The 12,256-nt window shown below is 36.6% G+C and overlaps 1 protein-coding gene across 5 annotated transcripts in view; it reads right to left on the bottom strand.

Moving 5' to 3' along the window:
* Positions 1-12,256, bottom strand: part of zgc:171482 (zinc finger protein) — a 605,896-nt gene that overhangs the window by 122,064 nt on the left and 471,576 nt on the right. Inside the window, exon 7 of one of the 5 annotated variants that reach the window (XM_039774229.1) lies at positions 6,773-7,024. The exons of the other annotated variants lie outside the window; for them this stretch is intronic. Within the exon in view, the coding sequence (XP_039630163.1) occupies positions 7,006-7,024 (19 nt within the window). The 3' untranslated portion in view covers positions 6,773-7,005. Of the gene's footprint in view, positions 1-6,772; positions 7,025-12,256 lie in introns of those variants that run through there. 5 annotated transcript variants of the gene reach the window in all.

Here is a 12,256-nt window from a genome sequence, read left to right as displayed (position 1 = left end):
TCACATTGCCTATACTGTACTATGAAGCACTGTGGTTTAGATATGAACTTTCACAAACATCTTGGTATCAATTTGTGAAAATATATAGCAGATAGGATTGACTGTTTGAGAAGTGTGAGAAAATAAAAATATGCCTGATTTAGCAGTGCCTATTGAAAAATTGTTTTTATTCCCCAGAGGACATTTGCCACGTACTTTACTCATTGTCTTAATTGTTTAAGATGAAAGCTGTATTGCCCACACTCAAGTCAACAAAGCAATGAACATTTTTCCACAAGCAGCGCTCCATTCATAGACTACAGGTGATCCTGTAAAGCAAGCAGGTATGTCCTGTGTTCAAAAAGTTCTAACTGAGTAGGTTTCTTAAAGCAGATGAGTATATTTGTACAGTTACCATCATTGCCAATGTTAGTAGCAAGTCGTGTCGATGAAAGGAACAGGACAGCAGTAGCATTTTGTCATATAATAAGATTTGTTAAAACTGGTAGAGTTACTTAAACATCCAAAATGGCCTGGGTACCAACAGTGTGAGAAACTAAAAGGTAAATGGTTACAGTGCCTAGTGAAGAATTTATGCCTGACTTGTTCTTTTTTGCCTTTCCTGCCCATGTGCACAAGTAGCCCATCTGATCATTTCTGAACCCATTTAATTCAAGACAGTATCATGAGAACCTTAGCCTACCTTGGTTGCATTAGACACAAGACAGGAACCAACCATGGCCAGTGTCCAGTACCTCATAGAGGACATTCGCACACTCTCACTCCCACTGACACAGGGCCTGTTTACTGCTGCAAGTTAAACTAATTCAGATGTTTTTGGGATGTTGGAAGAGATATAGGAGTACCCTGAGCAAAACTCAGAAAGAGACAAAGAGAATATCATCTGCCCTTCATTTATCGATGTGTCACCTGGACAAGAAAAGCACATACGCCAGAGTGTTGTTTATTGACTTCAGATCAGCATTCAATACCTTCATCCCTCACAGCCTGATAGGAAAGCGGAGACTGCTGGGCTTCAGTTCTTTCCTTTGTAACTAGATTTTGGCCTTCCTGATAGAAAGACCACAGACTGCTCACATCTACAATAAATTCTTCAATACCATAACCCTGAGGACTGGAGCACCCCAGGTATGTGTGCTCAGCCCACTTCTGTTCACCTTGATAATTCATGACCATACTGTGACATACAGGTCCAACAGCATTATCAAGTTTGCTGACCCATGGTGGTAGGGCTCATCAACAATAATGATGAGACAATGTAAAGAATGGAGGTGAAGCAGCTGGTAGACTGGTGTAAGTGCAATAGCCTGTCTCTCAATGTTTATAAAACTAAAAAGATTATTATGGACTTCAGAAAGACCCTCTCTAATCACACTTTACCTTACATTAAGGATTCTGTGGTAGAGAGACTGCAAAGCACCAAATTTCTTGGTGTGTACCTGGTGGAGGACCTGGATTGGTCTGTCAGTACCTCCTCCTTGACAGAGAAAGCACAGCAGTGACTCCACTTTCTGTGCCAGTGGAAGAGAGAAAGTGTTCCATGCTGTTACCTCACCACATTCTATAGTGGCACCACTGAAAGCATCCTGACCACTTTTTGCCTCATTGTGTGATATGGGAATTCTAATGTTCTGATTACAAGTCCATAAAATGAATAGTGCACACTGCAGTAAGCATTATCAGGAGTTCTCTTCATACCATCATTAACGTTTTCACAAAGGGCTGCATCCATAAGGCCTCCAGCATTGTGAGGGACTACTCCCACCTCTCCCACAATCCTTTTCCCTACTTACTTCTGGCAGAAGGTATTGGAGTCTGCAGACTAACACAGCCAGACAGAATAACACCTTCTTCCCACAGGCAGTCAGGCACCTGAACACAATGTTCCCTACGTCCCTGTGTGTGCACCCTTATCACAGTTATATAATAACTGTTCTGTCCATTGCACATCTGCTATAATCACTGATTGCTGTTGGTCAATATGATGTCAACTTGTACAGAAGTTCTTCCTACTTCTGCATTTCCTTATGTGAAATTATCCAGCTCTCTGTATAGTAATATTGTCATATTTATTGTGTAAATATTGGGAAATGTAATTTCATACCACTATAAATGCACTAATTTATATGAATAGATGGAGTGACAATAAAGTCCACATGACTTTATTTGGACATACAAACTATACATAGATAATGCATATGCAGGTACAGTATCTGAATATTAAACGGTGAGGTTGAAGTACAAATGCATCTCCAACATGAGTAAACTAAAAGGCCCTGCACTGTTAAAGAGCAGCTGAGTATACACTAGATTATTGTGCATGGCCAGTTCTGTACCTTTCTTTGCATTGTTACTTTCATAACAAAAGGCAAAATCATTTGTTCTTTTCATTTTCTCCATAAACAACAATCATTGACTGAATCTGAGCCTGTAGAATTTGGCCCTCAAGCTGAGCAAATGAGCAAAAGCAAGAAAGCAGAGACAGCGTGAGAGCAGGGATTATCAAAGCAAAATTTGTTAAATATTCAAATTCCCATTGTATTACTCAAGCAGTTGCATATGGGTAGATTTTTATTGGAATGACTGTATTTTAAAAATAATGAAAACCACAACCTACATTAACAAGTCAAAGAGATGGTCTGGCAGCTCTTGACATTTGCATATTAATATGCGCCCACACACTCTTCAGTATTTCTACATTTGTCTAAATAGGTGGGCAAGTCTGCAAACTATAAAAACATCACTTACAAAATTACAAGAAATAAATTCTCTAATATCAACATACATTGTGCTCATTAATTTTCTCAACTATGTTTTCCAATTAAAGAGTTGTGGGATCCTGGACCATACCTTGGCAAACTTATACACAAAGCAGGAACCAGGATGGGGCACAGCCATGCATGAACCTACTCACACCAATCTGTATAGTCACTTTACAGTTGCCAATTATCTTAATATGGATGTTTTTTTGGGAATAGATCCTCAAAGAAAACAAGGGGAAAATATGTGAACTCCCACAGATTGTGCCTGGGCCAGGATTTGAATCCAGAACTCTTAAGCTATTTGGGAATGGCACTAACTATGGTATCACCTCAATATATATCACTTGAAATATCAAACATTCAAACATTATAGATAAACCAAATAACTAATCTGTAATTGTAGTGAAACTTCACATATTTAAGTGTGAGTTTCACTTAAAATTAGAAGCCTGTCTTGGGTGGCATAGTGGCTCTGTACTTAGCGCTGCTGTATCAGCGCTCCAGAATTCTAGTTCTAGTTTGAATACTGGCCTGATCACTGTAAGTGTATCTGAGGTTTCTCTGAATTTTAAAGACTTGTTAGATTAATTGGCATTTTTAAATCGACTCAGTACAAGTGAGTGTGGGTGCGTTCATGAGTATAAACTCATCCCGAATTTCTGTCTTGCACCCAGTAAGCACTGGTTCCCCATGACCCTGACCTGGGAAAATCCTGCATGTATATGTGTCTGGCTCACTATTGTGCACCAAAAAGTCGCTTTAGCTATGTAGTGTGTTTAAGGTGGTCATAAAATATAATATGGTGCATCTCAATAAAGTAGAATATCATCGAAAAGTTAATTTATTTCATTAATTCAATTCAAAAATTTAAACTCATATATTAATCTGAAAGTCTGCTCCTTATGGTCCCCAAACTATGGCTGGAAGCAGGTGTTCAAAGACGACATGTCATTTGAAAAGGACCAATCCTTCAACAAGGAAGTAATCAATTAGTGGGCCAAATTGTCCAAAAAGAATTGTGTTTGACCTGTGGCTATTTTATTGGCACAAACGCATTACCAATTAAACATGGAACATTACTGCCACCCCAGCCCTTCTCATGAGTATCTCTTGTTCCTTTCACAAGGTACATTTTTGTCTTTATTGTCTTCTGCTGCAACCCGACAGTTTTCTTTGGGATTAATACAGTAAACAATAGAATAAAAGTATAGAATAACACTTACTAATGCATGCACGAAAAGTGAAAAAGAATTACAACAAAAATAATTTACTTCTTGTATAGCCCAAAATTACACAAGGAATCCCTCAATGTGCTCGAGAATTCTCTACAGTTCAAATGTTCTGCTCAATAGAATTCTGTACTTTTGAGCAATTCCAATACATAACTTTTATTATGTATTAGGAAAGATGAAAGGGGTATTTAAAAACTGAAATAAGTGATCTGCTGCTCCAAGAGGAAAATGACAAATGTAGAGTTAAGGGCTAAATGCCATTGCTGCATAGCAACTGAAAATAATCAATGTGCATATAATGTGTGATTGTAATTTTTTCCAGTAGTATAGACATCAAACTTCTGTAAGTTTTTGATAAAGTTGAATATTTTCCCAAACCTATGTAATCTGCCAACTCATTCAAAATATTTTTTATGGGACAGTGATCCACTAAATCATCAATGTATGTGTATCTATCTATCTATCTATCTATCTATCTATCTATCTATCTATCTATCTATCTATCTATCTATTGGAAGTTTTTAGCAGAGGGTAAAATACACACAATAAACAAGCAAAAAATGTGATAAACCTGACAAGGGGTATTTTCAGGACCAAGATATGCTATTCAGACACAGAATTCCTAATGAATCGAGTGGTGGAGTGGGATTCCGAGAAATGCTGTGAAATTGAATACTGCATGGACACTTTCAAAATAAATAAATGAAATGAAAGGCAAGCTATATTTTTAGCACATAGCCTCTAGGAAGGGGTGACCTCTCTGAGGTCTTTCCCTTTCACAAGCCATCCTTTGGGTATTGATTTCCACTGCATTCTGGAGTGCTACTGTATGTGTAATGTGACACTGAGCTGGCAAGGGCTAAGCCGCCTCCTTTATGGAATCCTTTTCTAACATCTTTTGCATTTAATTAATAAGTTACTACTTATTCAAACAGTATTTTTTAAAGGACTAAACTGTATGCTACCTATGTAATCCATTTCCCTATACGGTTATCATCTTTGCGTTGTGCCTTAAAAGATAATCATCAAGAAATATGCTATATAAAGTCATGGAGTGCCAACCTAGATTTCAAAATTATTCCCAAATGTGAGACAAAATAGTAGCAGACAAACTGAATGACTGTCAAGAGCAGCAAATAAAGGAGTATGGTCCAGGTGTCCCAAGGAGCTGTACATTGCCTAATTATGGACATTTATAGCACTGTACAGGTAAAGCACCTCTGAAGGTTATACTTTGCATTTAAGGGCAGGCCACTTATATTCAAACATGGGTGTTTAGCTTTTAAACTCCTTGGAAATTTTTAGTGATGCTGTTACCTAGGGGCAACACAGCTTCAACATCTCTTGCATCGTACACAATTTTTGATCAAAAAAGAGCAGGATTTGAAATTAGATGGTGGAGCCGTCAGATGATTGTGGAAGTTGATACATTAATTTAGTCGGAAAACTACATTTAAAGGTACTAAATAATCAGAGGATCAAAACCGAATGAATCCCTTGATAAAAGTACTCTGCAGCCACCTGCAATTTTGGAAGGAATATGAATGTTTCAGCTCTTGAGAAGACCCTCTGAAGTTCATGAAAACAAAATTGAAGTACTTTAGCCTGCTGAAGCTTACTCCTGTCACTCCCAAAATATTTTATTTAATTATTTCACAAGCATATTGCTTCCTACTGCGATCATCATACACACAAGCACTTTGGCCGTCTAGTGAGAGAAAGGTTGAGCAATCACACAGCGTGCAATCAAGTCACAACAACTGCATACATTTAGTTTTAATCAGGCTGAAGTTTAGTAAGTTTGCTATAGACATTTTAACATAGGCAGAGTGGTAGTGCAGAGCTGTCATTTCTGCCTCACAGAGTCTGCATATTCTTCCTGTATAATTACTGATCAAATGGTATTAGTGATTTACTCATTTAAAAATATTATCCTCAGTTCTTTTAGTACCACATCCTCAGTATGCACAATAAAATTTGAGAATTTGTTTGTGGTGCCTCAATATGTTTATTCGTATTTTAACTATATTGCATACTCTACCTTTATGTTCTCACTAATTTGTTATCATGCGTGCACATGACACATTAGAGGAGTTAATGCTGAGCATTGATTGGCCCTGTGAACTTACTCTGATATGGAATCAATGTGCAGATGGCTTGGCTCTTTTAAAAATTTAAGGGTTTTATAAAAATGCAAAGAAATGTAAAGTTTTGTTCAGATTTATTATTATGTGTACAAGGTACAATGAAACTCTTATGAGCACTCTTTATCACCACACTACCATTCATCATGTCTCTCATTCTATAGACTATGTAAAATAACAAAAAAATAACAACACAGAATGTAAAAGATGAAAAGTAGGCATTGTTTAGATAAAAATAAGTTTGTTACAAGCCATGAACATAACCATTGGAGAAACACAGTTGGAGGAACACAACTAGCTTAATATGCAGTTTGAAGCTTACAAAATTTGGTTGAATTGCTGTTTGGGGCCAATGATAGAGTGACAAATGAATATATGTACAGTAATATTATATATATACAGTATATATATATATATATATATATATATATATATATATATATATATATATATATATATATATATATAGTGATAAATAACATTCACAACACGTTGCAAAGGTTTGGGGTTTTGCCCCGTATAATCTTGGTTCTTCAAATTGGTCAAATTGTACTGAAAAATACATCAAACATCCGACGTCAACCATTGTGTGAGGCTCATTCTTATACAGAGGGCAAAATGGCTACAGGAAATGATGTGGCAGGAAGTTAGCTGAGACCGGAAGTGACATCATTATAGTGGAACCGGAAAGGATATCATCCGGATTGGCTGGAAGTGATGTCATCATCGAGGGGCTGGAAGTGACGTCATCAGTATTGGCTGGAAGTGACGTCCTCGGCGGGAGACTGAAGTGATAATGAGTCTGAAGGAGTTGTTGTTGCGGATCCCTTTTCGAGTATTGTTATTGTTGATGGTGATTGTGTGTTATTATTTGTCCTCTTTGGTTCTATAAAGGTAGAGAGAGAGGCATCAGTACCACAATTCAACCCCTCGTTAGACAATATATCACTCACCGGGCTTGTTGACTGCTTCCTAAGTGCACGTGTGTGACAATATATATTATTTACAGTATACCTTTGTGACCATAATCATGCCTCAGAAACGCAGAAGGCACTTTATCTTAAATTGAAACTCTTTCTCTTCAAAGTGTCTTTGGTAAGTTTAAAGGCTTTTGTTTTCATGTTGGATCCCAGTGTCCTTTACTTCCATTATAAAGCACTAGAGCTGGCTAGGCATTTTTTTATTTATAAAAATGCTTCACTTTAGAATGCAAATTCATTGGGCAAATTAATACACTGAGCAATAATAACTTTGACTTAAAATGTACTGAGCTGATCTTTTAATTGCATGTTTACAGCAAGAATAAGCTCCTATTCAAGAAACTGGTTAAAGCTAAAATAAAATAAAATAAAAAAATGGATCTCAAGGACTAAGAAATACAAGAATGACTGGCCCAGAAGAATAATTTATAGTTGTAAAATGCCAATATGGGCCAGCTGCCGTTGTATTTTAGCAGGTATATAAATGTAATGGGCTCACCTTGTATCTCAGTGTCATTACTATTACTATAAGTGAAGTGACCTACACTGCACAATGTATTCCAGGAGAAAGGAATATTATATTCACCCAGTCATCTTTTTTCTTTTCTTTTAAACCACCATATTGAACTTCGGTTTTAGGCAGAAACACTGTCATTCCCAGAATTAGTTCTGGAATCCATTCCATCAGTGGGTACATTCATACACAAGCATATTGAGAAACTTTACTTCTGCCAGTTGACCCTCTGTAACAGTATACAGTATCTTTCAATTATGGAAATTCTCCTGAGGAGTGCAATATGATGTGAACATAAGGTATAATCTTTGCATAAATACCGAGAAGAGTTACCACTACCTATTGTACTACCATGTTGCTATTTTATGTTTTTAATATGTTTATTCTATTCACACATGCATTTTGAAAACCTGCTGTTGACACTGTGTTCTTAAGTAAAGCAATTTTTATAAATTATAAGAATGTTGTACCATATTCTTGCAGTTTAAAATGGTGTTCACAAGTAACAGGCTTAATACTTCCCAAATTAGATGTGCCAAAGGTTTACATTTCAAAAAATATGCTTTTTAAATTTCTGAATGATGATGTTACCAACAAAAGAAAGCCGGAAGTAATATATTTTATCACTTATTCTTGGCACTGTTTTACCTGAGTTAGGAATGCATCCATGTTTGTGATGTCTGCAGCAACCACTTTTAAATTTGGCATGTGTATTTCTACAGTACTAGAGAAATGTTAAATATATTATATTGAGGGACATTATACTTAGACTATATAATGCACTAGTGAGGCCAGATCAGTAGTTCTTTGTGCAGTTCTGGTTATTAAGTTGCAAGAAAGACAGAGGATAGCAACCAGGTGCATCCCAGGACTTAAGGTACTTTGGATTGCCATTTAGGCAATTAACTTTTTGCGAACATTTTTGTTATTTTTTCATTCTTGTTAACAAATCTCTTCATTTATAAACATTATTTTCTGTATTGGTCTCTGCAAGCAAACGGTTTTTACTTTTTCCTTTCCCTTGCAAGGTATTTTGATATTTTGGGGCAGGTAAAGTTGTTTTTGAGGTTTAAACCCTTTCAGACCTGTGTAGGATGAAGTAGGTCTTTGCAGCTGGGGTTAAGCTCATTGGTGCCCCCAAATACAGCTGACAAAAAAAAAAAAAAAAAATAGCACAGAGGAAAAATTTAAATAACAGCGTTAATAATTTTTAGCTTTAGATATAGGCTTCCTATGAGATTAATCAATTTACCAAAAAATTCTGCATAGTAAAAACATAAGGAGACAACCTTACTTTTAAGTGAAAACATATATTTCATTCAAAACTAAATTCATAACAATTAATGTTATCATTAACATACATTTAAGAAAATAACTCATACTTAAGCATGCATATAACCTGTGATTGCCTAACAACTTTAATAAAATTTTCCCACAGCAGATGCTCCTATTTATCAAGCAAACCAATTTGAGGGGAATTGTAGGCCGTGGAGAGATTCTTAATCCTATCAATGCTAGGCGCACTCTCTAGTATACAGAAATGTATTAATCTTTTGTTTACCACTTGCTTGTCGACTACAGTAATTACATTATAATAATCCTCTACCATTTAATTAATTCTTCTTTTACTTGAGACTATATCAACACACTCTGTTTAGAAGTAAGCAAGCCAATGTAAAAATGGATGATTTTTCAAACTGTGTCTTGTGACACAAGAACTGCATTTATGTCTGAGATATCTGGACAATCGTAGCAGGTATATGGTGTGATAAAGAAATTTGCAAAGCTGTCAACACTGTCATTCCAGAATCCACTATCTCTTATAAACATGTGAGATAATCAAGATATGCTGAGGTTGCTCACTTTGGCTTTCTAAACCTTAGCTATCAATTTCCTTGGGAGGCAGTGTGGTGTCAGGGCTACAACCTCAGATACTGAACCTCTAAACTGTCAGTTCAATTCCTGTCTCTGACTCACTCTGACTCACTGTGTGACCCTGAAGAAGTCAATTAATCGGTTTTCTCTAATTGTAAAAGATATATGGAAATAACTGTACTTTATACAGTATGAGTAAGTGAAAAGCACCATGAAATGATGAATGTTCATTTGCATTTGTGGCTCTTATCTGACGTGAGGCTCCATTATTTTTAACATTTAAATCAAGGCTGAAGACCTACCCCATCACTTTTGAGCCATTCTTGTAGAACATTGGTTCCCTAACTTTTTTAAAGTATGACCTACTTTTGGGTGAGAATTTTGTTTGCGAACCCCCATCACCGTGCTCAACTCTATTTGTAATAAAAGCAGCAGCAGATGGCACCATCTGTAACCCAGTAGCGCAATTTGCCTTTGTTTCTCATGTTTTCTGGACTTGCCACCATGTTTGAGAAAGCGAGTGCTAATTGTTTTTAATCACTGTATTGTTGCTCAGTGGCACTGAGGTCTTCTAGAAAGCGACGCACAATGAGGCATCATTTCCAAGCAGTGTGCTGAGCTGGTGAGTAGTGATGAGCAGTGTTCTCTTTGCATTAGGTTTGGAGAAATCATGGAAGTGTTCACAAATATTGCCAAACTCGGTGAAATGCATTGACTGCAATGGGAAAGAACTAATTGAACTAGATTTGACAGAATTATAATGGTGCAGTTATCTTTAAAGTGTCCCTGAGGACTAGGGAAACATCAGCCAACTATACTGGACAAATTATTGTGACCAAAAAGGCAACCTGAGCTGTGTGGCACCAGTGGCAACCACTGCACCACCATGCCTCTTTGATATCTAAGTAGAATGAACACAGGCAGAGACGTGCAATCATATATTTCATCAAAACAAAGCGGAAATGCCAAAATCGTAGTCAAAAGTCAGAAAAATATGTAGGTCTTTTAAAGGCAGAAAATTCAAAGTGGCGTGCCATGATTGAAGCCGCTGGCTTGTTCTAATTTTGAAGTCGTGCTGAAGGATCTCTGAACTGTCTGTGCTGATGCTTTGCACTTTTCCTTCTATCAAAAAGACAGAAACGTCTTGTAAAAACTAATAAATCTTACGTCATTATTATTACATAGAGTCTCCTGTATTTTGGGGGCATCATGGTCCTTCAAGGTTTGTTTTTTTATCTCCACGTGGCTAATTATGCATGCAAAGGGCATGTGCCTCCTTCTCTTATACTGACATGGAACTCGAAGATCGACCTGCACATCTGGCGACAAGCAGAAATAGCTCATAATGTATGTTGTATATGTTTCATAAAAATAAAATTTTGAAAAACTGCATTATTTACTTATCTGTTCTAAAACTAACTAAGCCCAACAGAGTCTGTGATGCAAATGATCAGCATTATATACACAGGAGATGGTCCCATCCAATGTTAGCTGTTACACCTTGAAGTGACATCACACTGGCCTCTCAAAGCATTAGGGGTGCAGGAGAATAAAGTTCTCTGAAACTGGATGAATTATCAGTAATTAATTTGATGAACAAGGGTGAATGCAGTAAATTCACTGCAAATAATGCTTTGGTGAAATTCTCTAATCAACACTACTGGTGAGTGACAAGTACAATATCAATTATTCAAAGATAAGTAATAGCTATACCCATTTTGTTAAAGATGGATACATTTTTAAAAAGATCATTGGAACCTTCTACATCTGTCAGTGAGAAGAATAAAAGAACAATAGATTGCACAGCAATGAATAACTCAAATATGGTTTTACTAATAACTAATAAATTAAAGTATGTTGTCAAAACTACTTTGACACTTAAATACCAAGCATCGAGACACAAAAGACAAGCCTGTGGAATTCTCTGATAGAAAGCCAAACTAACTCTGCAAGCAGCAAGCCATTTTTACTTTGGGAACCACCACTAATAAAATAGAAAGTTAACAAGTTGCATTTTGCATTGCAAAACTCAGTAAGTCACATATAACTGCTGAATCTGATTTTACCAACAGCTGTTGATATGGTGCAAATAATGGTTCGTGAAAAAGACAAGCTGAACACAATATCTCTTTCTAATAATACAATCCACAGAAGAATAAGCGATATTGCAGAAAATATTCTAACACAAGTTCTTGAAAATATTAAGGAATGCAGATGAACGAATCCACAGATATTTCCAACTATGGCGGCTGTCACACTGTGACACAATCAGGTTTGTACCTCTTGTCATTATAAGTGGTCCCAGTCCCAGTTGAATGTTGCCGTAGCCACGTCAGCTACATGAACATGCTCAGCTGATGCCAGTACTTCAGTTTCTTTTTTGATTTTGATCTCCAGATCACTTGCACCAAAATCGGAGTCTGACAAGTCAGAGTTAAATTCAGCAGTATTATGCAAAACGTTGTCCACTGAGTATCTTGCTGTGCATATTCACTTTGTTCTCTCGCCAGATGTCATTGCTGATGCCATTAATGAACATTAGGACAACTGTGATGAAAACAGACCATTCAGAACAAGAAGCTCACCCATCATATTCACCGACATTCTTTAAAATAACAAGAAAAAAATGGTAAGATATGTGTGAAATCTGCCGTTAATATTTGAACATTTTATTTTAAATGAACAGCTATGAAGCTTTAAAAAAATTTGCTTTTTTTATGTAGACGTGACTCTTGGAGACACAGCTGCT

The sequence above is a fragment of the Polypterus senegalus genome, chromosome 1 (genome assembly GCF_016835505.1).
Source record: "Polypterus senegalus isolate Bchr_013 chromosome 1, ASM1683550v1, whole genome shotgun sequence".
In the NCBI taxonomy this organism is placed as follows: Eukaryota; Metazoa; Chordata; class Cladistia; order Polypteriformes; family Polypteridae; genus Polypterus; species Polypterus senegalus.
The sequence above is the reverse complement of the archived record's forward strand: the minus strand, read 5'-3'. Positions and strand labels throughout refer to the sequence as shown.